Source organism: Trichophyton rubrum, assembly GCF_000151425.1.
Source record: "Trichophyton rubrum CBS 118892 genomic scaffold supercont2.5, whole genome shotgun sequence".
Lineage (NCBI taxonomy): Eukaryota > Fungi > Ascomycota > Eurotiomycetes > Onygenales > Arthrodermataceae > Trichophyton > Trichophyton rubrum.
Genome location: NW_003456424.1, coordinates 531,113 through 557,519, shown reverse-complemented (window position 1 = coordinate 557,519; position 26,407 = coordinate 531,113). Strand labels below are relative to the sequence as shown.

At 47.4% G+C, this 26,407-nt stretch overlaps 6 protein-coding genes across 7 annotated transcripts; 2 read left to right on the top strand and 4 right to left on the bottom strand.

The window, feature by feature from the left end:
• Positions 1-1,301: 1,301 nt before the first annotated feature.
• On the bottom strand, positions 1,302-11,591 carry TERG_04927 (uncharacterized protein). The gene is made up of 3 exons (XM_047748343.1): positions 11,379-11,591; positions 11,302-11,323; positions 1,302-11,215 (listed from the first exon to the last, which is right to left on the bottom strand). Exon 3 carries the CDS (start codon positions 10,561-10,563, stop codon positions 1,729-1,731), a length of 8,835 nt encoding a protein of 2,944 aa, XP_047604323.1. The 5' UTR covers positions 10,564-11,215; positions 11,302-11,323; positions 11,379-11,591; the 3' UTR covers positions 1,302-1,728.
• A 402-nt stretch (positions 11,592-11,993) lies between these two features.
• Positions 11,994-14,261, top strand: TERG_04926 (uncharacterized protein; the record flags this gene model as incomplete). Of its 2 annotated transcripts, XM_003234285.1 has the most annotated exons (7): positions 11,994-12,100; positions 12,168-12,185; positions 12,245-12,298; positions 12,356-12,443; positions 12,507-13,529; positions 13,588-13,952; positions 14,051-14,261. In XM_003234285.1, 7 exons carry the CDS (start codon positions 11,994-11,996, stop codon positions 14,259-14,261), a joined length of 1,866 nt encoding a protein of 621 aa, XP_003234333.1. The 2 variants fall into 2 exon arrangements, with proteins under 2 accessions (XP_003234333.1, XP_047606445.1); XM_047749889.1 differs by lacking the exons at positions 11,994-12,100; positions 12,168-12,185 and having other exon boundaries at positions 12,297-12,298.
• Positions 14,262-15,137: 876 nt separating this feature from the next.
• TERG_04925 (uncharacterized protein) lies at positions 15,138-16,729 on the top strand. The gene is made up of 2 exons (XM_003234284.2): positions 15,138-15,266; positions 15,372-16,729. The coding sequence occupies exons 1-2, from the start codon at positions 15,176-15,178 to the stop codon at positions 16,595-16,597; spliced, it is 1,317 nt and encodes a 438-aa protein (XP_003234332.1). The 5' UTR covers positions 15,138-15,175; the 3' UTR covers positions 16,598-16,729.
• An 89-nt stretch (positions 16,730-16,818) lies between these two features.
• Positions 16,819-18,000, bottom strand: TERG_04924 (uncharacterized protein; the record flags this gene model as incomplete). Its single annotated transcript, XM_003234283.2, has 2 exons — positions 16,819-17,649; positions 17,673-18,000. The coding sequence occupies 2 exons, from the start codon at positions 17,998-18,000 to the stop codon at positions 17,132-17,134; spliced, it is 846 nt and encodes a 281-aa protein (XP_003234331.2). The 3' UTR covers positions 16,819-17,131.
• A 549-nt stretch (positions 18,001-18,549) lies between these two features.
• Positions 18,550-22,707, bottom strand: TERG_04923 (uncharacterized protein; the record flags this gene model as incomplete). Its single annotated transcript, XM_003234282.1, has 2 exons — positions 18,550-22,203; positions 22,279-22,707. 2 exons carry the CDS (start codon positions 22,705-22,707, stop codon positions 18,550-18,552), a joined length of 4,083 nt encoding a protein of 1,360 aa, XP_003234330.1.
• A 9-nt stretch (positions 22,708-22,716) lies between these two features.
• Positions 22,717-26,074, bottom strand: TERG_04922 (uncharacterized protein). The gene has a single exon (XM_003234281.2). It carries the CDS (start codon positions 25,826-25,828, stop codon positions 23,129-23,131), a length of 2,700 nt encoding a protein of 899 aa, XP_003234329.2. The 5' UTR covers positions 25,829-26,074; the 3' UTR covers positions 22,717-23,128.
• Positions 26,075-26,407: the final 333 nt, after the last annotated feature.

The window sequence follows — 26,407 nt, the reverse complement described above, 5'->3', positions numbered from 1 at the left end:
ATAAATAGATAAATAAAATACTAAAATAGAATAATAGAAGTTTATCTATATACTTTTACTAACTACTTATAGAATAATTAGTTAGACTTATTACTATTAATAGAGTTCTTATTTAATAACTCCGTCTACTTTACTACTAAGAATACTCTATTCTATATTAATAATAGTTATTACCTACCCCTCTCGGAGTTTATAGATCTACTATCTACTAAGTACCAATATTTAGATACTAAAGTAAAGAAACTTATAGATAATATAAAAGATATATATTAGTAGACTAAGCTAAACTTATTATATATCTAAGACTTTATATAATAATACTTTAGATCTAAATTATATAACTTCTATAAGGGTGATTCTATCTAGCTTAATATATATAATATTAAAACTCGCTACCCTAATAAGAAACTTAATTTTAAATTTCTAGAACTATTTATAATTTATACTAAGATTAGATTCTAAATATATAAGCTTAACCTCCCTTACAATCTAAATATATATAATATTTTCTATATTTTTTTCCTATAATTATATTGACTATACTCTAATAAAGACCTCCCTTAAGAGCCCTTAATTACTATATTTAAACCCCTAGATAAATAGATAGCCTAAATAATAGACTCTCGCTACTTTAGAAACTACCTATAGTACAAGGTCCGCTAGGTAGGTTCTCTTATTAGGTTAGAGATATAGTACCCCCCTTCTTATATCTCGGATATAGTATACCTAATCTAATAATACTATATACTCTACTCGAACTACCTAGCTCCTACTTTATTTTAGTAAATATTCTTATTACTTACCTATATTTTATCTTATATATAATTAGTATCTTTACTTTCCTTATTTTCTCCTCTATTAAAACCGTGACGGCAGGGTACTTAACTCCTAGTTACTAGAGTCCTAATAATAAGATAGTAGGGTAACGTTATAAATCTCAATCTATTATAGTAGGGCACCGCCGGATAGGTAGAATAGATAGTAGTAGAATAAAAGGCTCATTAGGTAACGGGTCACGTGTCCTATATTCTACTACTTCTATTCCTACTACCCCTCTCCCCCTTTATATTTAGTAACGAATAGTATAGGTTTAAATACATACACGTACCACGATCTTCCTGGTCACCAAGCTCTTCTTACAGAAGAGACGCTGCTGAAGTAAGCAGGAGCCCCGCACTAGGCCGCTCCTGGAAGTACCTCGGAAGTCACTTGGCGCCAGCCGCAGCGCGCGAAGGTACCTGCGCGGTACTTAGTCAGCATGCCTGGTCGGACCACCCAAACTGCGGCGCTTCTTTTGGCGAGATGGCATGACTGCAGGTGCAGCAACGACGTCGACGATGGCGATGGCTGTGATGGCGCCAGCTGGCCTGCTCTGAGGGCTGGTGGCTGAGGCACTGGGCTGGCAGATGGAAGAGACAAGGGGATGCTGGCTGTTTCCATGGACAATTACACAATAGCATTATTAATCGGAGACCGTAAAGGCCGTCCGGCTCAAAACTATACCTATACCTATGATAGCCATTATACACAAACAGGTTGAATTTTTTTTCTTTTCCACGCCGATAGCCACGCCATGCAAAGAACGCCGGAGTTAAGGGGTTTAAGCGGGTTAAGAAAAGCACTCGCAAAAGAAAAGAAAGTTGCTGCAAGTTTGCTGCATGCAGGTAGTGCAGCCAATGGTGCTCGTTGGCGGAAACACCCAATATCCAGGGGCAGCAGAAGAGGCCATCATGATGAACCGAGAATATTCGAATATGCATCCTCCACATCCTTTGCAACCTCTATCAGCGTGACGATGATGATTTGATGCATAAGATTAGGCAGTCGATCACGCTGCAGCCCAATCCATTCCAGCGGTGGCGTGGCCTCTCCCATATCTCGAAGCTGGGGTGTCTCGATTGTTGGTGGTGAGATCGCAGTATATGTATACCGTGACTGAGGGACATTTACCACAGCGGTAATCTTCTCTTGCCCATTGTACTCACCCTCTTCGCCTTCACCCTTCGGTCCGCCTGTGATCTGGACGGCCGCCTGGGGGAGTGGCTTGCCTAGCCGGGCTGCTAGAGCGCGAGAATGTGTGCTCCACATACCTCTGATGAAGGCGATGCGAGAATAGTTCCAGCCAACATCGACTTTGCCCTCGAACGAGCTTCTGAAACGATACTCGATGTGGTTGGATGTAGCTTGTTGCCAAGTTTCCATCAAGGAGAGCACCCTAGGAACCTTCAAGATGATTCCTCCTCGAGCACTGGTGGCACGGCTCACGATCTGGTCCACCGTCAGGTCATTTGCATCTGCTGGCACTGAGCCGCCACCAACGCTAGACAGAGCAACCCGGAGTTCTCCCAGTGTCAGGCCAAGGCCAGTGTGTATCTTGCCACCTTGAATCCCAACCGAAAAGCGTGCCTCAGCGCCAAGTGCTTCTATTTGGAAAATCTGCGCGTCACGGAATGTATTTGGGAATGCTCCAACTGTGACAGTATGCAGCTTGACCACGACGGTTGTTTGGAGGGAGATTGGTAGATTCATAGCATCTTTATCATCCCTGACCGTCGGTCTCGTCACTGGCTTTTGAGGAGCTACCCCGAGCGAGAGCTTTGTCCTGTGCAAGGCATCTTCAACCTCTTTTAGGGACTCTTGGAACGCTTTGCGCTTTTCCCGTATCAAGCGTTGGAATGTCTGATATAGGCCCAGTGCCTGCGAAGCCGTAATAGTAGTACAGAAAACATGCAGTTTGTCCCCTTCAAGCATGCTAACGAGACGGTCGTTACTCTTTCCTTCATCCTCTCGGACGTTATACATGAAAAATTCGAATGAGGTAACGTCGGCGACGATAACCGGTAGGTATTCAAAAGAGACATCTGCCTGTAGCTTGCCAATTCCGACTGCCGCCTGGATGAGAGGAGTGTGGCCAGCTGAGATCACACCACCAGGCCATTCAATAGATGTGCGTACCCTAAACTTCGAGAGCTCTACAAACCCGATCAGCCGCCCTTCGTTTTTGATTGAGACGGCTTCAAAGCCAATGCACAGGTTTTGCTCCCAATCAGAAGTCTTCTTTGACGATAACCAAAGGTTCTTTATTGAAAACTCTGCCTTGCCTATTGTTTGGCCCAGGTCGAGTTGTATGTCCAGCGAGTCTATCGCCAACGTCGAGTTCCATGGGAATGCCCCAGCAGCTGCCATTTGCTGATACCGCTGAACCATATATGCCTGGACTTCCGGAGATGGTTCCTGGGTTTGAACTGGTCGTTTGAAGTGGTCACTTGGAGGCTTCCAAATTTCTCGGAACAGAAGGAAGTCCTGGGCCTGTCTTGAATTCATGAATAGTCTCGTTGGGCTGACCTTGAGAATGGCGGAAATACCGCTGCTAGAACTGACGTGTTTGCTGTTCATCATTGATACAACTATAGAATCCACATTAAAGCTCGCCGTAGGGTCGTTGGAGTAGACATGTTTCACCGATGCCCGTAACTTGTTGAAGGCTATGAGCACAGCAAAAAACCGGCGTTGTTCCTCAGACTGCACCGTGTTGACCGTAATATTTACATCTTCAAAGCCGGCTGAAGCTTCCACTCGTGCGATGGGCTGGCAACTCAAAGTGAATTCCTGTTTGCGGATCCAGAGCCCAATGCTTAACTTGCAGCTACCAAGAATTGTGGTTGGATCCATGGACTTATCCTGAGGAGGCTTTTCGGTTTCTTCACCCCCAACAGCTGCTTTGTTGGTTTCATCTTTTCCTGCAGATGGCTCTTCGGCACTAGCTTTTGTAACTTGACCATCCCTCTTTTCTTCTCTGCCAACGACATCTCGTATACTTGATGAAATCCGTGTAAGCAGAGGCATCACACTTGGATGAAGTACGTTGGAAGAGGCTTCAACCTTCATCTCTGCTTCAAGAATTGGAGTATTTGCTTCTGAGCCCTCGAACCGGATTTTCAAAGCCACACCAGGGGCTCGGAGTGTTGCTTTGGACACAGAGTCTCCAGTCCAGGCTTGTCCGTATCTGAAATCAGTCGAACCAATGCTGCTTCTATTGCTTGGGGGACGTGGAGCAGTATCACCAGAGTCACGCCTTTCTTGCAGTGTGACAATAGCTCCATCAAAATTAGTATCGATGAAAACAGAGTCCAATTGCTTAAATCCGAGAGATTCCTTCCCTACTTTAGGATTCTTACGGAACTCTGTTGTCCATAATGACTTAGCTTCACGGACTCTTTCAACAGCAGACGCCATTGACTTTTGCAGATGACTAGCCGGTATGATAAAGTCGGATGTAGCCTGCAAATCAAGAGCTTTTCCAGCAGCGTTCAATGCCAACTTCCACTTAGACTTGACAGACACAAATGAAACATTGAACACTGCCTCTGGAAGTAAGGCAGAGTTTTGGGATCGTTTCTTTTTGTCGTGGGTTACTGGTACCATCTGTAGCTGCATTTGTTGGATACGCAGCCTGGCAGCGTTGATTTCCTTCGTCGTAAGCTCAACCCTACGGATGAAGAAAACGAGATCTTCTGCACCAGTGTCATGGCGAGTGGAGGGGTTTTGGTTTTTGCGAGAGGTAGTATTCTCTAAAACCAGCCAACTAATTTGAATGTTGGAAAGCTCAACAGAGTATGTCGCATTCAAAAAATCGGGAGTTCCTTGACTGTTATCATCACCAGCACTATGTTCTGCGGGAGAAGCGGCGGTATGAGTTATCTTTCTATGCTTCCTTCTAAGGAACGAGAGCCTGCGGCTTTTTCTCAGGCGGGCAATATCTTGAAACAGGTCAATTGTCTTTATGCCTTCCTGTAAATGAGCGACGATGTCAAGTACAAGCGAAGCCGTTTCGGCAGACATATCAATCTCAAGTCCCGAGCTTTTCAGGTGAAATAATTGCATGGTTTTTCCATCTGGCAAATCCTTGAAAGATCCGGAAATTTGAGCACCAAAGGCGACTTTTCCATAGGAAAAGCTATCATGCATGCTTGACCTCTGAACATTGACGCTAATTTGGGCCACGATAATATTGAATTCTGGTCGTGCGTTGCGAACTCCCTGGATGGGTGAGTTTTCGACATGCACCTGAACAGACTTAAATTCAATGTTCATATCTGCGGTGTGATCTCTGGTTCGTAAACCAGGGGAAGAGGCATGAGTATTGATTCCAGCTAATGTGAGCCGTGCTTGGTATACAGGTCCTTTCTTTTCAGCCTTCTCTTTTGGTTGAGCAGCTCTGCCGTTCATTAATACCTGCTCGAAGTGTGATTTCAAGGCCTTTCCATCATGGCTTAAGTCGTCAATGAAATGCGATATCTCGGGCCCATTAAGGGCACCGAGGAGGTTTTGCACAGCACTCACGTCTAGATACAGAATTTCAATGGTGGTGTCTGCATCTATGATAATCGGGTTGGTTGTCATATCCAATCGCACCCTCCCATTGATTGGTGGTATTGCTGTTGAACATAAAATGCGTAGGCTTCCATCTTTGTTGGAATGGATTTTGTGAATACTATTCTTGATGTCATAATCCACCTCAAATTTCATACGACCAAGAGGTGTGACAGATAATCGTGCTACATCCCCTTCAATAGTGTAGGCAACTGAGGGAAGAAGGGAAATGCGAATTTGGTAATCATCAAGGAAAGTCGCAACATGGAAATAATGAATTTCCTCCTCAGATGATGCTGACGTAGGGCCTTCTTCCAATTTAGCGTCTGACAAGGAAGAAACCATTTTGAGAATTTGCTTGACTTCATCTTCAACCACACGGTCAGCCACATGGATAAGCTCAATGGGGTTTTCAGTCAACTCATATCTCAGCTGGCGACAGGTTGCAGCACATTTCCAGTCATGCTCCAATAGCGCGTTGCGTTTTTGTGACTGGCGAGATACGAATATGTTTGGGTTGTGAAATTCCCATTCCATGAGAGGGCTCGAGTGACTGATAACCCGTGCGGAGGACAATTTAGAAGCTAACATGGCACTTATTGTTTCTCTACCCAGTGTTTTACTTGGCAAGTGAATAACGGATGCTTTCATCCCACGTCCTACCAATTCAATCTCCAGGTTGATTCCATCTATCCAGATAGAACCTTTGTCTGCGATAAGGAGAACATGAGTTTCATATTGGATTTCATGTTCGGGTTTAACCCCATGTCTTGATCTTCTCAATTCCTTTCTTTGAAGAGTCGTTGCCTTGGAGCCGAGGTTATCATTGCTCTCCAGGATCTTTTCAATGAGTTGGCATAATTCCCAGTTCAGCTGCAAATATGCATTGGAAAAGTGATTCTGTATAACTAGAAGTCCATCCTTTGCAGAAGCCAACGCATCTTCTTGACTTTTAGCTCCAAAGCGGATTGTAGTGGACATATTCTCCACACGGAAGCCATTGTGCCGCGGGGCTTGATCCATTGAAAGATGAACTGACCCAAGATATATAGCTGTATCAATCGCTTTCAAGTGGCCGGTTGTTTCATCAGTTGTAGCGTCTTCACCCCAAAGAGCCTTGATGATGAGATTTTTTTCGATAGGCGCTAATTCCCACGCGCGCCAAGTTTCAAACACTGACAATATGGCATCTTTAGCATCCTCCGGATAGAAAACATCAGACTTTTGGCATTCTTTCTGAAGTTTCCCCCGTTGCTCGGGTGTAATTGATTTGTATATATTTCGAATCCTTGATATTATCTTCCAAGCGTCTTCGAGTCTTAGATGTGGCTTTGTGGCCCTCAGAGCGTCGGATAGAAGTGTCATAAAATGCGGCTCTGGCATGTCTACACCGACCTTTGTGAGGTAGTGGATGAGATAAAGAAGTCGGTCTTCATGGGCCTCAAAAATCCGTTGAAAAGTCGCTAATAGAGACTCCACCATTTTCATTGTTCGATTCAACACAGGCTCAATCCTCGCAACAGATTCATTTGATGACATCAGGTCAATATTCTGAACTTGGAGACGAGACTTTATATCCTTGTTCCCGAAAAACCAGAAAGTTGTGTCGAATACCTTGCACACGCATAACCTGACATCTGAATGGGTCTCCACGTTCTCTTCCCTAACCGTAGCCATCAGTGAGCGCATTGCTATGTGAGCCGTGAGTGAAGTCTTGGGCTTCGCAAAGTCTGTAGCATCTGAGGAGGAAACCTTTTCGCGAATTAGAGCCCGAATATATGATATATCGAGGTGAAACTGGTCTCTGAAAGGGCCAACGGGCCGGCCGGACTTTAATAGGGTGTTGAAAAATCGTACACGGCACGAAGGAAGCTCAAAATTGAAAGAAGATATCTTTTTTGTTTTCTTATTAGCGGACTTTTGTGCTGCAAGGGCAGCACTCGTCACCTTCGCTTGAAATGCATCCAAAATCTCCAGGGGCTTACGGGGTTGGATTGAGTCTAGCAAGGAAGCCACGGCGCGTACTGCTTCTATAGAGACGAATCCAGATAAACCTGGTGCCATGCTGCAATTGATGCATTCTTGAGCGCCAGCCAAAAACTCGTCAGTATAAGAACGTCCAAAACCAGCATCCAGGGCCTGATTCCGGCCGATTAAAACCTCAGAATTGGACGGCATGGGAGGAACATTTGTCTCGTCAAGTTGGACATGGTAAAAGGAGAATTTTGGCATTGCCCATGTTGTAGAGCAATGTCCAGCACGGCGGCCGTGGGAAACATATTGGTCAGGGGTAGGATTTAAACTAGAAGTTAGAGGAATAGTTGTCGCATCTGGAACCTCGTTCAAAGGAGAGTGTGGTGTCTGGCTAGCTTTAGAGTCCGCCGGAGATTGGATAGGTTCAGGCATTGAAGGGACAGGCATTGTGGGAGAAATAAAGGAAGGAAATAAATTCTCTCCAGGGGCCAAGTCAAGTTCTTTAAACAAAAGCCATGGAGTACGGTGGGTCCGCGAGTCATGCCTCCTGATATGGTTTTGTTGCAGAGAGCGATAATAATCAAAGTCTTCTCTTTTCCCCATTGTGCTAAGCTTAACTGCAGTACGGAAGCTGGCATAAGTTTTGGCTGGCGTTTGAGATGCACTTCTTGGGATTACTGACGTCCGATCCACAACTGCGAGAACAATGTCGGGAACAGTCACATCGACAAATAATGACATTTTTAAGCCACATCGGTCATTAAACTCCACATCAATCGTCCCGGTACTGAAAAGAAATGCGGACTTTTCTGCCAAGATCCACACTTTGATAGATTTCACATTTGCGCGCAGGAAAGTCACATCATAAACACCGGTCTGTATGGGAGGCAAGGCATTCTCGTCGTCGTCGAATGAGAAAGCTAGAGATTCGAACGCCGATTTAGCAGATTTTATGAATGAGGGAGAACATTCTCCCACGATAGATCCCACTTGAAAATCCCAATTGCAGGCATATGTAGGCTCGGTTGGTGGTAAACCAAAAAGTCTATGACCAAAAATACCGAGTCCATTTATATAGAGCTGAGGACCGGACCGGACAGCGGAGGCGCCTGGCTTCTCCGACAGAACAGAAACTTCTAGGGGAGATAGCGAGCAGTGGAAATCCATGTAATAGTTTGTGAATCTTACATCCAAGTCTAGACTTGTTGCTTTTAGTGCAAGGCTCTCATGTCGGTCGTATAGACCAGTGGGAAGAAGAACTTTAATATCCTCGGCTGCAATGTGAAGAATAACATCAAGCCCATTGGTATGTGGTGCAGGGTTGGAACCATAAATACCCTGGGTCGCTGTCGAATTGGCTGCTGCCCTATGTTCATCGAATGTCTTGAAATGAATAGTTCTACCAAAGTAGTTTTCATTGACATCGAGGAATTGTTTCAGGATAAATCCGTAAAGGTACAGGTATGGTGCAGTACCAGATAAGTTAATAATTGCGACGTCTGTCACTTTTGGTGAAGTTATACCGTACCATGTATAACTTCCATCAATTTTTAGGGTGTCCAGCCCGCCAACAGGTCGATCGTCCAAGAACGTACGTTGGGTATTCCATAGGGGCGTAGAGAGTTTTAAGTCGCCATTTGAGCCCTGAATATCAAATGTAGCGATATTACGGCTCGCTCTGTGATGAATAACTGGGATCTCCACGCGGGCGGTTAGTATTTCTCCTTCAATAATCAAGAACGAATTATCATCAAAGTCGGAGGGATTGTTTATGATATTCAAATCATTCACGTTAATCATGAGTTTGAAATCAAGAAAGGCAAAGGAAAGCTGATATTTGATCGGGACGAAGGTATAATATTCCTGGAAAGGCCCCGATGTCCAGTCCGAGATGAGGTCGGTAAGTAATATTAGGTGGTCCCATAGTAAGAACAGTTCCATGTTGGTACTCTCTACGTCAACGGACCAGTTGTGCAGGCTATTCCATCGAAGAGGATTTGAAAGATCGCAGGAGATAAGCTGACGATCACTTTGCCACAACATGCCATGATTCACGCTCGTGGTCATTTTGGTTTGGCGCAGGTCAATGTCAACTTTGTTGCAATACCCATGTCTACTCGCAAACATTGCCATTGAATACACGATGGTTGAACCGGGGCCTGCTCTGAGAGATAGCCAGCCAAAAGGCCGGATATCTGGCCCTTGAGTTCCTATGTTGTCGGCTTCATTCCCCCGAGAGCGATCCTTGTCCTTCTTCTTCATTCGAGAAGCTCCTCGCGAACGGTCTGCCCGGCCTCTCCATTGCCAATCCTTTGAGGCCTCCCTTGTGGGTATGCGGAGTATTGTAGTTTCTTCAATGAGAATGTTTAAAACGAAAGCCGTGCTCTGCCTCGTTTCTCCAGGCTTTAGTATAGGCGTAACGTGTGAATCCCTGTATGAATTCGGCACGAAGACACTTTGGAGATTGATCCGTTCACGGTCTGCCCATGGCCCGTAGTTAAGCAGACCACCACGTATAGTTAAGTCCATTCCCCATTCAGGGGCTTCTGCACCGTTGATGTTATGGGGAATCAACTTATCCGGGGCTTCGGGTTTGGAACTCGATATTGCAACAGGGCCCCCGATGTCCCAGTAATAGCGAAAATGCATACTGGGAGAGTCTAGTAGCGTTGAGAAACGTCCATACTCTATCGAGTTCCATCCTTCATAATCATCTTGCTCTTCCTCGTCAAGATAGCGTGTCAGGCCCAGCCAGCCATCTTGATGGACCGCTCTAGAAACAGGTCTGTCCCTTTCATCGTGTCTGGGATGGAATGATTCTACAGATCGTTGAAAGTAAGGAATCAAATCACGAACGCTGGTCCACACTCGGTGCCTATGATCACGATACCGTTTATGTAAGCTGTGCACATAGCCGCGGTTTCTATACTCCTCTTCTTCTGGGGTTTCCATTTCATGAACTGCAGCCAATTGTGATTGTCTGTAGTCCGGATTGGGTTTCATATGTATGACAGGGTGGGAGAGGTCATATTCAAATATTTGTTTGTAAATATCGAGAGGGCCAGAGCGTTCAGCATCGATTTTTCCGACGGCCTTGTCAAACGTCAAGGTAAGTATGGTTTTTGTGTTCTCGTTACCCAAGGCCAATGCGCCCTTGTAACAATTCATGGATATTGGGAAAAACGAAAAGATCCGAGGCCCAGTGGACTTCTCCATATGCTGAGGTATAGAAGAGTCTCTGGTACTTGAAGAAGTCCTCTGCTTTTGTGAACTTGTTTCTTTTCTAGAAGAGGGAGTTAAGGGGTCGGAAGGGCTTGAAGCAGCCACTTCGTCGACATTATCTTCCTTAGGACTTGAGTCCTCATGTTGCGCATTCTCTCCATTTTCAGCTACAAATGAGGCGCTTGCCCCATCAGGAGGCGGCACCAATCCAAACCCAGCGAGAATCGAATCATAGGCAGGACTCCGGTTATACACAAACCACTCTAGACCATTGAGGGTGATTTCAATTCTAGCTGGTGTCTCTTTTCCATTCTCTGCACCGTTGCCTCTGTTTCCGTCCTCGCCGCTTGCGCCCGCTGCTGCCTCGCATTCCGGAGGCTTGGGTTTGCTCTTCACATGACATGTATCTACTGGCAGCTCTGGCCGAGACCAGAACCTCCAGGTAAGATAACCAGTTTGGACATGAATAGTCTCATTTTCGCCATGGTATCGTATCCCTTTGAAAAATATTCGGCCAGCTAGCAACGATATTTGGAGCGCATGTATGTCTATGTAGACTCGGTAGTAATGCCAGGTATAGGCACGGATGGCATAGGATACGAGGGTCGCAAACAACCGGTTGAAATAGAAGAGGAAGAAGAGAGTGCTATCACATCAACGGTCCATGGTCAGAAAATCCCCGTATCCATCCTCTTTTGTGGAGGTCATCAAAACGTACAGAACTCCGCTCACAATCAGCTCAATGAGGAAGACCCTATATCCACGATTATCAGCAACAAGCCAGCAACTCGTGCAGGCGATCAACGCACCAGTTGAATCGAGGGACAGGCGTAAGCGACTCTGGGGTCAGCTTGCCGTCCGCAATCGGGTGCAGTGGTGAGTAGGACATTGGTCATATGCATCTCGAACGGCTCAGTCGCATCGCCGACACAGGTTTAAAGACAAGGACAACTTGCTCCGAAGCAGCAACATCGCACATTCAGTTCATCAACTTGTTCTCACAGCCGCTCCAAGTGTACGTCAAGCCTGAGTGCTGACGTTGAAGCCATCGATGTTTGCTCCGTAGCAGCCTGGCAGTGTTAAAGTCGATAGGTAGAAGAAGGGGGCTCCGCGACGTCACGCGTTTTTCTCTTAGTTATTTTTTATTTTTATTTTTTCGGCCAAAAACAAACGATCTAGAAGCTTGCCAGGGATGAAGCTTTGCTTGTCCACGAGCAACGTCTTTTCTCTTGTTTATCTTGCTGCCTTCACAGAAACGAGTACCGAGTAGTAACTACCGAAGGCTCAGGTTTACTGCGTAGGCCGTTTTGTTGTGTTATTCGACGTGGGCTGGTCTCAGATGGACAAAGGCGACCTCTCGCGGATGTGAACGAGGATGGTATCTTGACCGGCACTACCGCAGTCGCATAGCAACAAGAGGCAGCATGATGCTCTTCAGCTCGAATACTGGGGGCACAGGCTCCAGCTTGGCTAAAGCAGCCATTATCGTGGCCGGAGTGGCCTCGCTGATGGCCTCTCTCATCTCGCTACTGTACGTTCTGCCCTTTCCTGTCTGCCTACTTAGGCCGCAAGTAACTGACATGTATCAAATATATCAGGTCCATCTGGCTACAGACGTGAGCTTTACCAAATATTTCCATGTCTGCCATTGATTCGGTTACTGAAAGAGCCATAGTAAAAACTACCGGAAACCTCTCCTCCAACGATACGTCGTCAGAATACTCTTGATGTCAGTGAAAAAGACCGGCCAGTCGGGAGCATTAATCTCTTGCTGACACCCCCTTAGGGTACCTATATTCGCGATATCATCTTGGACAAGCATAGTTTCGTTGAAAGCAGCAGCGTGGGTTGCACCTATTCGAGATATCTATGAAGTAAGCACGCTGCCTTTTCATGTCACAGTGGGAATATATAGGCTGATTCTGGCTTATAACTAGGCATTTACCATATATACCTTTTTCCAGCTCCTGATCAACTTTCTCGGAGGAGAGAGGTCACTAATAATTATGACCCATGGCCGTCCTCCAATACAACACACCTGGCCACTTAATAAATGTCTCCCAAAGATAGACATATCCGATCCGTACACCTTTCTGGCCGTGAAAAGAGGGATCCTACAGTACGCATGGCTAAAACCGATTCTTGCATTGGTTACCGTCATACTTAAAGCAACTGGAACCTTCCAGGAGGGCTACATTGGCCTCTCCTCCGGATACCTGTGGGTTGGGATTATCTACAACCTCAGCGTCACAATCAGTTTATATTCGCTGGCGTTGTTTTGGATCATTATGAATGACGATCTCAAGCCTTACAGGCCAGTCCCGAAATTCCTGAGCGTCAAACTCATCATATTCGCCTCCTATTGGCAAGGGTTCTTTCTTTCTATCCTTCAGTTTCTAGGAGCAATTCCTTCTGGACCAGAAGGGTACTCCCCGAACAACATGGCAGCTGCAATTCAGGATTTATTGATTTGCTGTGAGATGCCAATATTTGCACTTATGCACTGGTATGCATTCTCGTGGCATGACTACGCAAATGCGTCTATCTCCTCCGCTCGAATGCCGGTAAAATACGCGATTCGCGACGCATTCGGAGTAAAGGATCTCATTGAGGATACCAAGGAAACTTTCCGGGGTGAAAAGTACCAGTATCGATTTTTTGATTCAGAAACGAACGTTATTGCCCACGAGGAATCCCGATCACGGATGGCTCGCGTGATGGACGGCATGCGATACGAAAGAGGAGGAAAGGCAAAGTATTGGATCCCCAAGCCAAAAAAGGCGAATAGCCGCACACCACTATTGGGACCTGAATCGTCATCCCGGAGGACGTCCTATGCCAGTTCGAGCCGTATAAGGGACGAAGGCCGGCGAACATATGATATCGAGGAGCCCACTCTCAACGAGGATGATGAAATCTGCTTTGAGAATGCGCGTAAACTAGAATTTGGCGACTGGAATGTATGTAGCCATGCTTGGTATCAAGGCTTCAGGCTCGGCCGTGCTAACTGTGATACAGTACCCCGTCATAACAACAAACGAAGTATACAGAGAACAGGTGTGGCACTCTCGTGCATCCATGTACTCGAGTCGACAAGGATCAAGTGAAGGAAATCAGATAAAACGGCCTGGCAACCGCCAAAGCAGACGTCAGCGTTCTGCAGAAGGGCAGTCCAGCGCAGCATATAGTAACATCAACGCAGACAAGGGCAAGCAGCCGGCCGCTCTGACCAGAGGGACAAGCCGGATGAGCCAATTGAGCAGCTCTTCCCGCCAGCTCGCAGACTTGGTCGATGATGCAGACGAGACCGCAACTCAGAGAGTAAATGATCAGCTTCCTCGTGATACCGTTACTCGAAATTATGCACAGGAACAGCAATCCATGTGAGTTTCTTCAGAGGCAAAAGAAAAACGAGAGCGAGAGAAAGAGAGGGGACCCCTTGAATTGAAGAATTATGTTTCTACTAACATGAAGGCACCAGGAACACTGCACACCACGCTAGCAAAGCATCGCAGCTCCAACTAGAGCAAAGCGAAGCCCTTGACTATTCTAATTATAATAATACTGAGCATGACACGCATCATCACACCGGCGGCTTCCAACATGACGGATCCAGGCCGGGGCCAGAGGGGTACAGCGGTGTCTTTGACGACGAATATGATGCCTGGAACACCTCTGGTGCAACCAAATAACTAGATGGTTAGCCATCCGTTACACATTTGGTGCATAGTAAATTAATTTCTTGGAGAAGCAAATTTCGAATCTGCGGAGTTATTGCGTGTTTTTCCCCCTGGATTTAACCTCCCCCCTGCCATCTCCTGTATCTGTATATGTTTTTTTTTTTTTTTTTTTAAATCCCAGGGAGTCACCCGTTCTTCCTGTTGCAAGCGTCTTTATGCTTTCTTTTTCTCTTCTCTCTTCTCTTCGTTTCTTTCTTTTTCGGCTACTCACCGTTCGCTTCTTGGTTCACGATCTTCCAACAGCTTTCTCCAGCCTGTCGCTCCCCATCTGAGCTAAACATCGGACTGCTGTGCAGATCTGACACCGCAGAGCATGGCTTCGACTCGCCGTCGATTGGACACTGCCTCGCCGGCCGGGATGTCCCCTGCTCGCTTCCCCTCTCATTTCAGCGAACGGGAGCGGATTCCAAGCCCAAATGCCCGACATCCTTAACCCCTTGGCGCTGCCGGTGTTATACTTAGTACAACACTTTACACCACACCATGTTTGCATACGCACTGTCATCCCGCCTGCTCTCAAACATCGCGAATTCCACCCTAAAAGTGTGACGGAGCCATGTCGCCTGCATACACCGCCTGTCCATTGGCCAACGCTCATGCAAGGCGCCAGCGCCTGCCCCTCTCTGATATGAAGGGAGGTCCCACAGACTGGCTGCTGGGAGCCCGTCCTCCCCAGGGTACGTTTCTCATATATGAGGAAAGCTTTGCGCCTGGAATTATGTCTAAATTCTCTTTTTAGAGAAGCTTGCTTCGCTCTTTTGCCGGCTTGTCCACCGTCGCTCTGAAAAAGTTCCAGGAGAACCAACTGCCATGGGCACAGGATCTCAAGCATAGGAAGGATGATGCTGCTGGAGTGAGCAGGCTCAATGTTCACGGCCTGGCTTCCCTCTTGCTCATGGTGCATCTGGTCAGAGGTCGTTGAGCAGGCTCCCTCTCTCCAGGTGCACAACAACACAAGTAAGTAATCAATTACAAAGTGGCAGATCGGGTTGTGCATGCTGTAAGGATCGAGGCTGCAATGCACGGAGTCAATAGGAAGGCCAAGCTAAATACCACCTTTAGGTGCTCAAGAAGATGTCATCGTGGTATGCGATGAGCAGCCCCTGCCGGTTGCTCCTATGAAGCTGGTTCTTTACGACGACATCCCCAGTAGTCCTCGTCGTGCCGATTCACGGGCTTCATTGCTGCCAAATCTAGTTACCGAAACCAGAAGTCTAGCTTCTAGAGCGACTAACAGAGCGAGCCTCTTAATCAAGCACAAGAAAATATCAAAAAACACACCCGTCCGCAAATTACAGATCAGTGGCCCAACAGAATTTCGTCACCTCACTGCTGGAAGCACTCCTACTCCTAGACGCCGCCGTCGATCCTTTCGACCTCTGGAATTGAGCATCTATATTGAAGGGAACCAATTGCCAGACCTACCAGCATTTGACACTTTTGGTCTTGATAACTTCGATCTAGAAGGCTTTGGCCAGGATAGCTCTCGGTCTACGGGCACAACTACAGACTCAACCCCAGACCCAATCATAGCCCCACCGCCAAAGGCTGTTTGTGCGCCAGATCAGAAAGATGACCGCCGACGCTCAGAGTCAAGTTCATCTCCATTCGCAGTTGCTCGTAAACCAATAGGCACGTCTTCCGCTAGAAACTCCCTATTTATCGAAGTTCACGACCGCCGTCATACGATACCAGACCCAGAAAAGTTGCAGGAGATACAGAATGCCATATCTCCTCCCCGAAGGAGCAGTGAAACGTCGAACGGCTACCCGCTCTCATCACTTGAAGACCTTACCGACCTGAAGCAGACCGGATCAGAAATTGTTCCTTCTTCTGTCAGCCCAAGTAGAGGCCATAACAGCTCAAGTGCACCAATACCAACACACTATCCTACTCGTTCTCGTACCATTGCAGAATGGTTTGCTGCCAAGTCCCACCAAGGTCGCCCACCCTCAAGCTTCCGTTTCGACACATCGCATGCAAGAGCACGTACACTCAGTGGTTCAACGATGGTCTCATTAGCCAATGCATCCACCGCAGGATACTCATCACGAAATCCTTCGCTCTCAAGCTCAGTGATGATGGGAACTGCCGCACAGTCACCTCTTAGTTTCCACGCGTTAACAGAGAAGGACTATGAAATCTGTGACATAGCAATGGGCTACAAAACTTCATCTCAGGAAGCCTGTTCTACACCTAATGAAAAGTGTCAATCCCAAACACTCACCGATAAAGGCCCGTACTACGAAATACCCCTCGGTCCAAATGATATCGGAGTGGCATACTGAGGGATTTCCTTCTTTCTCCTTCCAACAACCTTATTTTTCTCTTCCTCTTGATCTACACTTTTGGGTGTAGGAGGCGTTGCTTACCTTGCCCGCTAAAACCTCCTATTATTCTTGTTTTAAGCACTTGATTCCCCTCCTGATTTTTGTTTAATTTTATTATATATATATATTCCCAATCTTTATCCCCTCACATTTGTGGGAATTATCGGGAGGCGCATGAATTGTTGACGAGGCGGGGAAAAGGGGTGGCGGCACATATGTTGTAATGAGCAGTGGGATCTAGGAGGAAAATTATACCCCATAGAGTATCCTGCAAGATGCTCTGATTGCTCGATAAATTTAGTTAATAGTTAAACTAATAGGGCATATCTATTCCCAAAGTTATCAATCGTTCCTCATCACTCTACAGATTTCTATTGTTCAGTTATCGAAGTCATGGCTCTTTTAATAGCAGGCATAGCTGCTCTAAAATCATCCTCACTGACGTTCAAATAGGATGCAAACCGAACGGTCGACGCACCCATTGCTCCCCCTTTAATACCCATAGAATGCGGTTTTTGCCACAAAATCCGCAGCTGCCGAGCGGCCCTCCCGGTCATTCACCTCGAAATAAACCAGATTGGTTTCCACTTCGTCCAGCTTGATGCTGACGCCCGGAATAGCGGACAATAATTTGGCCAACAACCTAGCATTTGCGTGGTCCTCGGAAAGACATTTTATATTATGATCAAGAGCATATATCCCCGCTGCCGCAACGATACCAGATTGCCTCATTACTCCTCCAAACCTCTGCTTCAGCCGCCACGCTTTTCGAATGAAGTCCGCAGATCCACATAGAACCGCCCCTATCGGACACCCAAGCCCTTTGCTTAGATCAATCCAGACCGAGTCGAAAGATTCAGCATACGCTGCCGCCGAAATGCCAGTAGCAGCAACAGCATTGAAGAGGCGGGCGCCATCCATATGTGTTGCCATCCCTGCTTCTTTGGCAATTGCAGCGACGTCCTGGAGTGTGGATAGAGGCATATCGCTCCTCCGCCAAGGCCTGCCGTCTGTTCAACACAAAGCAGTCTACTCTCAGGGAAATATTGTGAAGGGGCTCTGATAGCACTCTTGAGCTGCTTCGCTGTAAAGATTCCGCGCTCTCCGTCAATTGCATGAATCATCACTCCCGAGTTCGCAGCTGGGCCACCTGTCTCGTAGCCGACAATACGGCTTGTTCGGTCACAGACGATTTCATCTCCTGGTCGGCAGTGCACGTTGATTGCGGTTTGGTTACACATGGTGCCCGATGGGAGAAACACTGCAACCTCCTTTCCAAGAAGCTTTGCTACCCGTTTACACAGCTCAGCGGTAGTTGGGTCTCCATTGTATTGTTCGTCTCCTAGTTCCGCTTTTATCATAGCCTCGTTGATCTTGATGACTCTTCTTAACACGCCCTTGGAGAGGTAAAATTCATGAAACGAGAGGATTTTTTGTGATAACCGTTGAGGCTCGTTCTCAATCTGATAACATGGATCTGATAAGATTTCTGGAACCTTGCGCGCAAGGCGAAGAGCCGCAGCATCTGATTTGCCGTTCACTTGCCGAGAGTTTCGTGTTCGGAGTTGAATCCTAAACTACATCTATGATTGCTGGGCTCGTTCTTTGGATCCAAGCATTGAGGAGCGATCGAGCAGTGTGTACGGGTCCATAGCCGGTTCTAGCCAGTGAGCGGGGGAGGGTGGTTTACATTCCTGAAGATGCCCAAATCCGTGCAATACTTGTTGGGAAGAGTATAGTATATTAGGACGGAATATAATTAGCTATGAAGAAATATGTATCAAGTCCTTGATCTTTGATATACAGATATCTCGGGTATATAGCAGAGAACTGGAAAAGAAAAGTAACAGAAATATTGAAGGGAGAGAAAATGAAAGGATCAGCACTTGCAACCTTTAGTCCTTGGGAATCTAGTCATCAAGTATCTGAGGCTCATTTGATACCCTGGGGATATCGCCAGTTTCCGGCTGGAGGCCGAGAATCTTCCATGTCTTGCCCATTACGCCCTCGTCTCTGTCAGATGCCAGCCCTTTCCGAGAAATATCGGGAAAGGCCGCATGGTCCACGGAAAAACTAGCTGGAGCGCGTGGGTTGCTTGTTGGCTGGACTCGTCTTGTGGTACCAGAGCCGGCATTCAGCTTCTTCAACTTCCACTCTTTAACAACTTCGTCTTTCCATTGGCTCCACTGCTCATAATGTTCACGTTGCTTCATGGCATGATATTTCGGAGTTGATTTGACAGGGCGCCATGCAAGGCGGTTTGCAGGGTCTGAAGTGCTACTTGCCTTAAGATCCACGAGTTTTGATTCCTTAGTTAACTTCAGTAAGTGACTGAGGATATCGCGGCATTCGGCAGCCTGCTTGTGTCGATAATCGGGGTCTTGTTCATTAACTGAAGGCTTGGAACGAACCAAAGGAACGTCAAGCCAAGAGCGCATATGGTTGCTTCTCTGTACGGAATACGGGTCAAGAAGGTGGGCTCGCTTGTTGTCATCCCGAATATAACGTATAGCGGATTGAAGGCTTGTAACTTCGGCCCGCAAGGCCTCGTTTTCTTTCATGACTGATAATGAAGCCGCAGCGTTTACAACCCCCCCTACGCCACTGCTTCCTTCAGAATCGGAAGCCCGTTTCAGTTTTTCGAAGCGGCTTCTGTACTCGTCCCGCTCTTTTTCGATTGCCTGCATATTTTGAGACTGTCGTTCAACTAGAGCAACGAGCTCATTCTCTTTGGAGTGTAGATTCTCTATTTTAGCTTCCAAGTCTTTGACGACAGCTGCCTTTTTACCGGCCTCACGCATACGTGCTTCAAGGAGTTCGATCTTGATAGACTGCTCCTCAAAGACTCTGTCTTTCGCTCCGAGAGCGTTTGACGCCTCGCTCAGTTCATTCTTCAAGCGTCTGATCTCTTCTTCGGCATCCGGCGAAGTATCCTGGCTAGCCTTAAGCATCTTTGAGCGAGCAATCCATGGAGATTGTCGTCGATCAAACTCAACTGTCTGAGACAAATCGGAGGAAAGATTCGATGTCTCATCAACATAGCCTGTCAAAAGACGAAGTTTATTGGCGATAATTGCAAGGGCGTCGTTTGAACTACTGTCTCCAGGTGATCCCTTAGGGATAGAAGCAACTGCACTAGACATACTAGTCAATACTTCCGGGTGCGTGAACGGTTCTGTGCGATCGTCATCATCGACAAGTTGCAGGAAACTATTTCCGATGAGTTGAGCCACTGCTGACAGCTCCTTAGCGGCTTGTTCGGTTGACTCAAATGTCTCTTTGCATTCCTCCGCAAGAGCTAGTGACCTTGTTCTCAGTTCTTCTAAAGACCGAGTGACTTTGCTTGATGCAACTTTTATTCCCCTTGCCTGCTGAACGACTGTGTCGATTTTTTTGTAGAGATGTTGGCTTTCTTCGTCTTCCGGCGAAGGAGGTATTTTGGATTGAATTCTAGATTTCAATTGAGCAAGAGCGGATGCCGTGTTATCCAGATAAGTCTGCGTCAAGACAGATAACATGTACATCTCATTTCCAGTGCCTTCGACGTGTTGCGGTATTAGTGTCTCCGCTAGATGTGACAAAAGAGCAGTTGATCGCTGGAGCTCATCTGCGCAAGTCTTCTCATTCAACTCCCCTTTTTTCAGGCTCTCAATCCAAAAGTTCAAGATGCGCTCAACTGGTTCAAGCTCATATAGAGCTCCTTCGAAGGAAGAAAATTGTTCGCTTGAACAACCATCCATAAAAGTGACAAATCTATCACAGACCAGTGATATCCAGGTAAGTTTCTCGAGTACCTCGTAGGCCAGAAATCCATCTTGCTCAGGGAAGCGAATTGACGGGTCGGCCAGACGTTCCCTTACGGTGTTACCCATTACTGAGGCTTTAAATCCTACACGCTTAAAACGGAGGAGTGCAAGAATTGGATTCCGTTCACTCTCGTAATAGTCAGGCAGGTAAAGCTTGACAATAGACAAGTGGCTGGCAGACTCCTCTGCTTCCATCCGACCTAGCTCTAAGTCAATAGACTTGACCTGGGCTTTTGCAGCTGAAGCTTGGAGCTTCATGTTCAGATCCATCATTGCTCTTGAACGTACAGTTAGATCTGTAGCCTCAGTCTCTGTGATTTGCTGCGAGGCTCGCATGTCTTCTAGGTCATTCTGCAGGGTCGAGACCAGCTCACGGAACTTCGAAAGGGTATATTCAAGATCTTCAATGACAGCATCTTGTTGTGAGATCTTTCGGTTTTGTTCATGGTATATACCCTCCCGAAAATCGATCTCTTCTTGGAGCTGTTTCTCAGATTCAATGTGATTGATCTCAAGCTCATCATTTAGTTCCTTCAAACTTTCGAGGTCTTCTATTATTGCCTTCAGTTCGTTCACTTCCTCCTGGTACTGCATATTTTTCTCAGTAAGCTCTTCAATCATTTCCTCGGCCCCCAAAGCCTCCACCTGCTGTTTGAGATCCTCCATGTTCGCTTCTGAGGCAAGCAACTTCTCTTTGGTAGATTCATACTGAGCCTTGAGGTTGTTATAGTCCTTGAGTTCCTCCTCCAGATCCTTGACTTGATCTTTTAGGTCGGCTTCCTGTTGTTGTGTCATATCACGAAGACGGATCAAAGCTTCACGTAGGCGCTCATTTGTTCGTTCCATTTGCAGCCATCCCTGACTCGATTTCTCTTCGGGGCTCATGACCTGTCCAAGCTGATCATTCTCCTCCTTCAAGACTTCTACCTCAAGCTCTAATTCCTCTGTTCGAATCTTCAAAGCTTCATACTCAGCTTTGATTGATTCAGCAACCTCTTCCGCCATCTCTCGGTCCAATGCTGCCATCTCAAGAATGGATTCATGTTCGGCTTGAAGTCTCTCAACTTCTTCAACCCTATACTCGGCTTCCTTCAGCTGTTTCCTCAATGTAGTAATTTCCTGTTGCTGAGGTTGATATTTTTCTCTAAGCTTCTGTATGATAGTCTCGAACTTGTCTCTCTCCGCCCGGTACGTCTCAACCATCTTTAGCTTCTCGCGGTCTTCCGCCCTTTTTTTCTCCATAATCTTCAGCTTCGTCTTTAGATCATCAAGCTCCTTCTGTACTAGCATATTGCTGCCGGAAACAGATCTCTGGCTCATCGGAGATGGCGTAGGTCGAGCCAAACTTGGCTTAACAACATCAAGCTCTGGCCCATCGGGAGGTGAGCTTGCCCGTGATGCATCTTCGCTTTGCTCACCAGAGCTCGCTTCCACTTTGCCCATCACCGGTGACTTCGCTGTAGCTGGTTTTAGTGACATACGTCTGGATGTGGCCGGGCTTATTGTTGTACGCGAAGCGGCCAACCCTGTACGAGTGGTTTTCGCCGGAGGTCCCATCATAGATTGGGATTGGGATTGGCGTAATGATAAACGAGAGTTAGACGTTGTAGATGTGGGAGTAGGGGCTACTGAGCTGCGGTTTGATAAGCTTGGCCTGGCCTTATGACTTGGAATAGTCCTCGAAGCTGTCGAGGAAGCCCGGGATGCAGCGGGAGTACCGGGTCCAGCCAACTGTTTCACCGGTGATTTGGTAGGCGACTGCACAGTCCGCACGGCTTCTTAGCAATAATACTATATAGAGTAACTGGAGAAAGTTAAGAACGTATAGCTCACCCGTAACGCTCGACCCAAGGCTCTTGGAGCAGGCGAAGGACTTGAAGCAGCAGAACTCGGCTTCTTTCCCCCCGGTGTAGATGACATCAGGCTCTGTTTTCTTGTTCCCACTGCGCCTCCGGGAGGCACAATCATCGACCCCGGTCTTCCCCTGCCATCGAGGCCACTTTTTGGCGCAACCCTGGGCTCTTCTTTCTTCGCCTGCTCAACAATCTCAACAATGGCAGACGCCCGGACGAACATGCCAAATCCATATTCACACTCGAAATATCTTTCTCCTTGAACTGAGCCATCATTTTTACCGGTTGCGTCTTCGAGTTCCAATCCGATCCATTCTCCAGGGGCAAAACGCGTTGTGCCAATGAATCGAACTCTCGCGTGACGACCGTCCGCAAGCTTGATAAGCTGGCCGGCGGCAAACCCGACCATTATGTCGGGCGACAATCAACTTAGGGGATAAGAAGCAAAAAGAAAGAAAAATTGCCCTTTTCCGTAGGCCTGGTTGTTGTTGCAGAAAAAAGCTCTCCGTTTTCTTTGCTTGCCCTTGATGTGTTTTGGGCAGCTTTAAGGTTGTTGCTATTTACTCTATTATGTAATCATCAGGAACAATCCAGTGCTGGTTTAGAGAGGCTAAGTCATGTTTGTGGCCGCTTTTAGTGAATATTAAATTTCGAGAATGAAGAGCAAAGAAGCTGAGATGCTGAGAAAACATGGGCATTATGTGTTCGCTATCAATCAAACAGTGCTATGCGCGGTATATTCCAACACCTTCCTTTCGTATACGCTAGGGGTATCTGACAAAAAAAATATATAATTCCAAAGGAGAGATCATAATTAAATAATTCCGAACTCAATATCGTCGAGATACTCGTCGAATGACCTCAGAGCCCTCGTCATGCTCGATTCTGGCTGGACCAGTGCTTTCGTAGAAGCGTTCTTCTCTCATTGGCCGTGCAGTGTAGCTGGGGGCCCCACTGTATCGCTCTACAGGAGGGTATTCTCTAGCATGACCAGCTTCATCCTCAACGTAAACACTCATTTCACGTCGCATAGGTCGTACACTTGTCATGCGAGGCCGGACTTCGTGATGCTCTTCATATCGAGGAGGAGGGCGCACGCTAGCCACACGTACGATCTCCTCATGAGGAAAGTGAGACTCGTCGACGAATGCTGGTTGAGGCTGGCGGAGTTGTTGTGGTTGGCGCGATGGATAGTCTATCACTTGTACACCGGCGCTACGCATCACTGGTCCACGGTCCGCGGCCTCGCTGTCATAGTATCGAGGATCACCAAGTTCGTTGCCTGTAGTATAGCTTGAGCCAGGGCCTGTACCGGGGCCAGCATTACGACGGTAGGTAATCTCGGGAGGTGGCATTTCCTGAATATACCTACGGTCTCGGTAGTGATCATCGACTATCGACGTAGATCGAGTAGGAGCATGATTGACTCCGTCATAGGCCTCGGCCCTGGGCGGCCGCACTGATACTGGAGGCATAGCACGCGGTGCATCAATTGACTCATAGAACCTATTACCTTCTGCATCAACTACGATGCGTCTTTGCGATGGAGGAGGACCCATGACACGGGACTCAGAGACGCGAACTGGGGCATAACTTTCACGGTACTGGGGTGAGAGTGGCCTGGTCATGTATCTTCTGGTGGTGGTATATTGTGCCGGTTGGCTCTCTTCGTGGTACCTAGGCCGCTCCGAGTGGATGGGCTCAGCGTAGGATACAGCTCGCCCATGGCGTGGAGATATCTCGGCAATCGGCTCCGAATACTCTTGAACATACTCTGCCTGTCGAGCATGTTGTAAACTAGCCACTCGTCGTAGGTCATGCTCATCCCGAATAGGGCGTCTATAACCTATTCTTGAAGTTGTTCGAGGGGTATGTAGCTCAATTGGACTTTCCAATTCATAGTTCCTGCCATGCCCATCGTCATACGCCGGAACACGACCAGTTATAACGTGGTCATCGTGACGAGACACATAATCAACATCAGTAGGCACTTCTTGAACTAATCGGCTCTTAGGATAATGGGACACTGCTGGAGGAGCGTCTATGAATGACGGGGGAGAGACTGGTTCCGGCTTAATATATGGCATATCAGGAGATGCAACGACTCTTCTCTCTTCCTCGGGTTTCTTCTTATCTTGAGCTTGCTGAATGCGACGACGTTTCCGTGAAATTAACTGCTGAGGATGGCCGGTCTCTGGACTAGTACGTGCAGAGCCCTGATCAATAGGTGCCTTCGCAGACTGTCTACTTTGTCGACCTTGACGGGACTGTGTTATTGAGGAGACCCTAGTAACAGCAAGAGGCGAGACACGGGAAGGCTGGGGTGCTGCTGGAGACGTGATATGGTTTCTCACCACCCGCAAGTTTTTAGGAGCTGGAGACGGTTGGTCTGGAGGCTGTTGCATGGAAAGGGGTTGCCGTCTACTTGACGGGCTAAGATAGCTGGGTTCTAGCAAGTCTTGTCGCCCGTTAACCATTAGGTCAGGGCCTGGCGGGGAGTACTCTGGCTCCTCATACGGCTCTGGCGGGGAGTAATGATTTTCATTATCCTCAGTCCAAGGCTGAATATTCTCCAGGTCCCTTCTTGCATCATCGTCAATGTTAGCATGTTGATCAAGCAGATGGTGATTACCAGAAGCAGAAACATGCTCAGTCTCATGAACACCGGCACGGTCTACGATAACAGTCTCATCACTCTCGTCTGTATCCATATTCCCAGCCAGCGGCGGGGCAGGTGCCATTTCCTCGTCGTATTCCTCGTTTTGCGGCGAATCGGGAGCCCTGCTCGAGTAGTAGGAATTCTCATCGAAGGAGTCACTGGCTGCATTGCCATTATTAGCCCGATCACCATCGCCATCAATACCAGTGTTATCATCTTGATCGTAAGGAGGTGAAAGCGGTTTCACTATCTCCAACGCCTTGTTGAAAACATCCGAGACGTCAAAGTCAGGCTTTAGCTCCTGTAACGGCGGCTTTTGCCTCTCCTCTACCCTCTTCTGCTCAGCATAATCTCGCAATGCACGTTCAATCCGCTGCCGTTGCAATTGAGTCTCTGCTCGGATGAGATCATCTGATTTTGTCAGGAAGATAGGGTCTATTTCTGATGTTGGCTTCGGAGTCGACGCGCCTGTAACGGGGGAGTCAGTGTCTCCGCCCGCAGCAGTACTCGCCGGCTGAGGCCAGGAAGAAGATGTGACCGTTCCCTGAGCAGCATGGTGCGCCGGAGTAAGAGAAGAAGGGGGCCCTGATTCCGAAGCCGAAGCTTGAGAACTGGGGGCGACGACAGACGCGGAAGTCGACGACGGCGACGTCTGCCCAACAGACCGCGGAGGAACTTTGCGAATCACACTCTCCGGGACTTTCAGCCTAGGATGAGTGCCAGCAAAGATCTGGTCGCGGATGTTCAATATCTTTTCATACTCGGCCACCTCTTTGGTAGGCAGTTGAGAGTCGTTGCGGGCAGACGGAGGAGCAGGCACCGACGTAAAGGCGACCTGACCGTGTAAATGGCTACCAGACGCGAGCATCATGACCCTCGAGCGAGTTCACTCGAATCTAGGAGCAAGACGAGACGCGATGCTCGAAGGTGTCCTCTTGTTGACTTTCTTTCCTCTAAGTTGTTCAAATTGGGAGTTGAAATTTGACGGAAGCTTCAAAATTCCGTGTCACGTGAGAAAGTCTTGGCGTTGGCTTCCGTCATGTTATCCATGTTTATGTAATCCAACAGGTCTCTTCGGACGAGAGGAAGAAAGAGTCAGAAAAGACGAAGAAGCCATGAAGAGCGGAGGACAAGAAGGAGAAAAGAAGACGAAGCTATAGTAGTTGGCTTGCAGAAGGCGGATATTACGCGCAGGTGACAAGATGGAGGAATCAAGTGCTACTCGGGACTCGCGACCGGTGTTCTTCTTTGACATTGACAACTGTGTACGTTCGTTCTATGACATCAACCAGTCCTGATATGTGACAGGTCCCCGAGCGGAGCGTTTTGAACACCAGATTGGCGCTCAGCTACGATGATCTATTATAATGATTTCAGGGGATGGATATATGCTAACATGTTTCTCTATATATGGGCAGCTCTACTCACGGGGTGTGTTGTGCAATATATA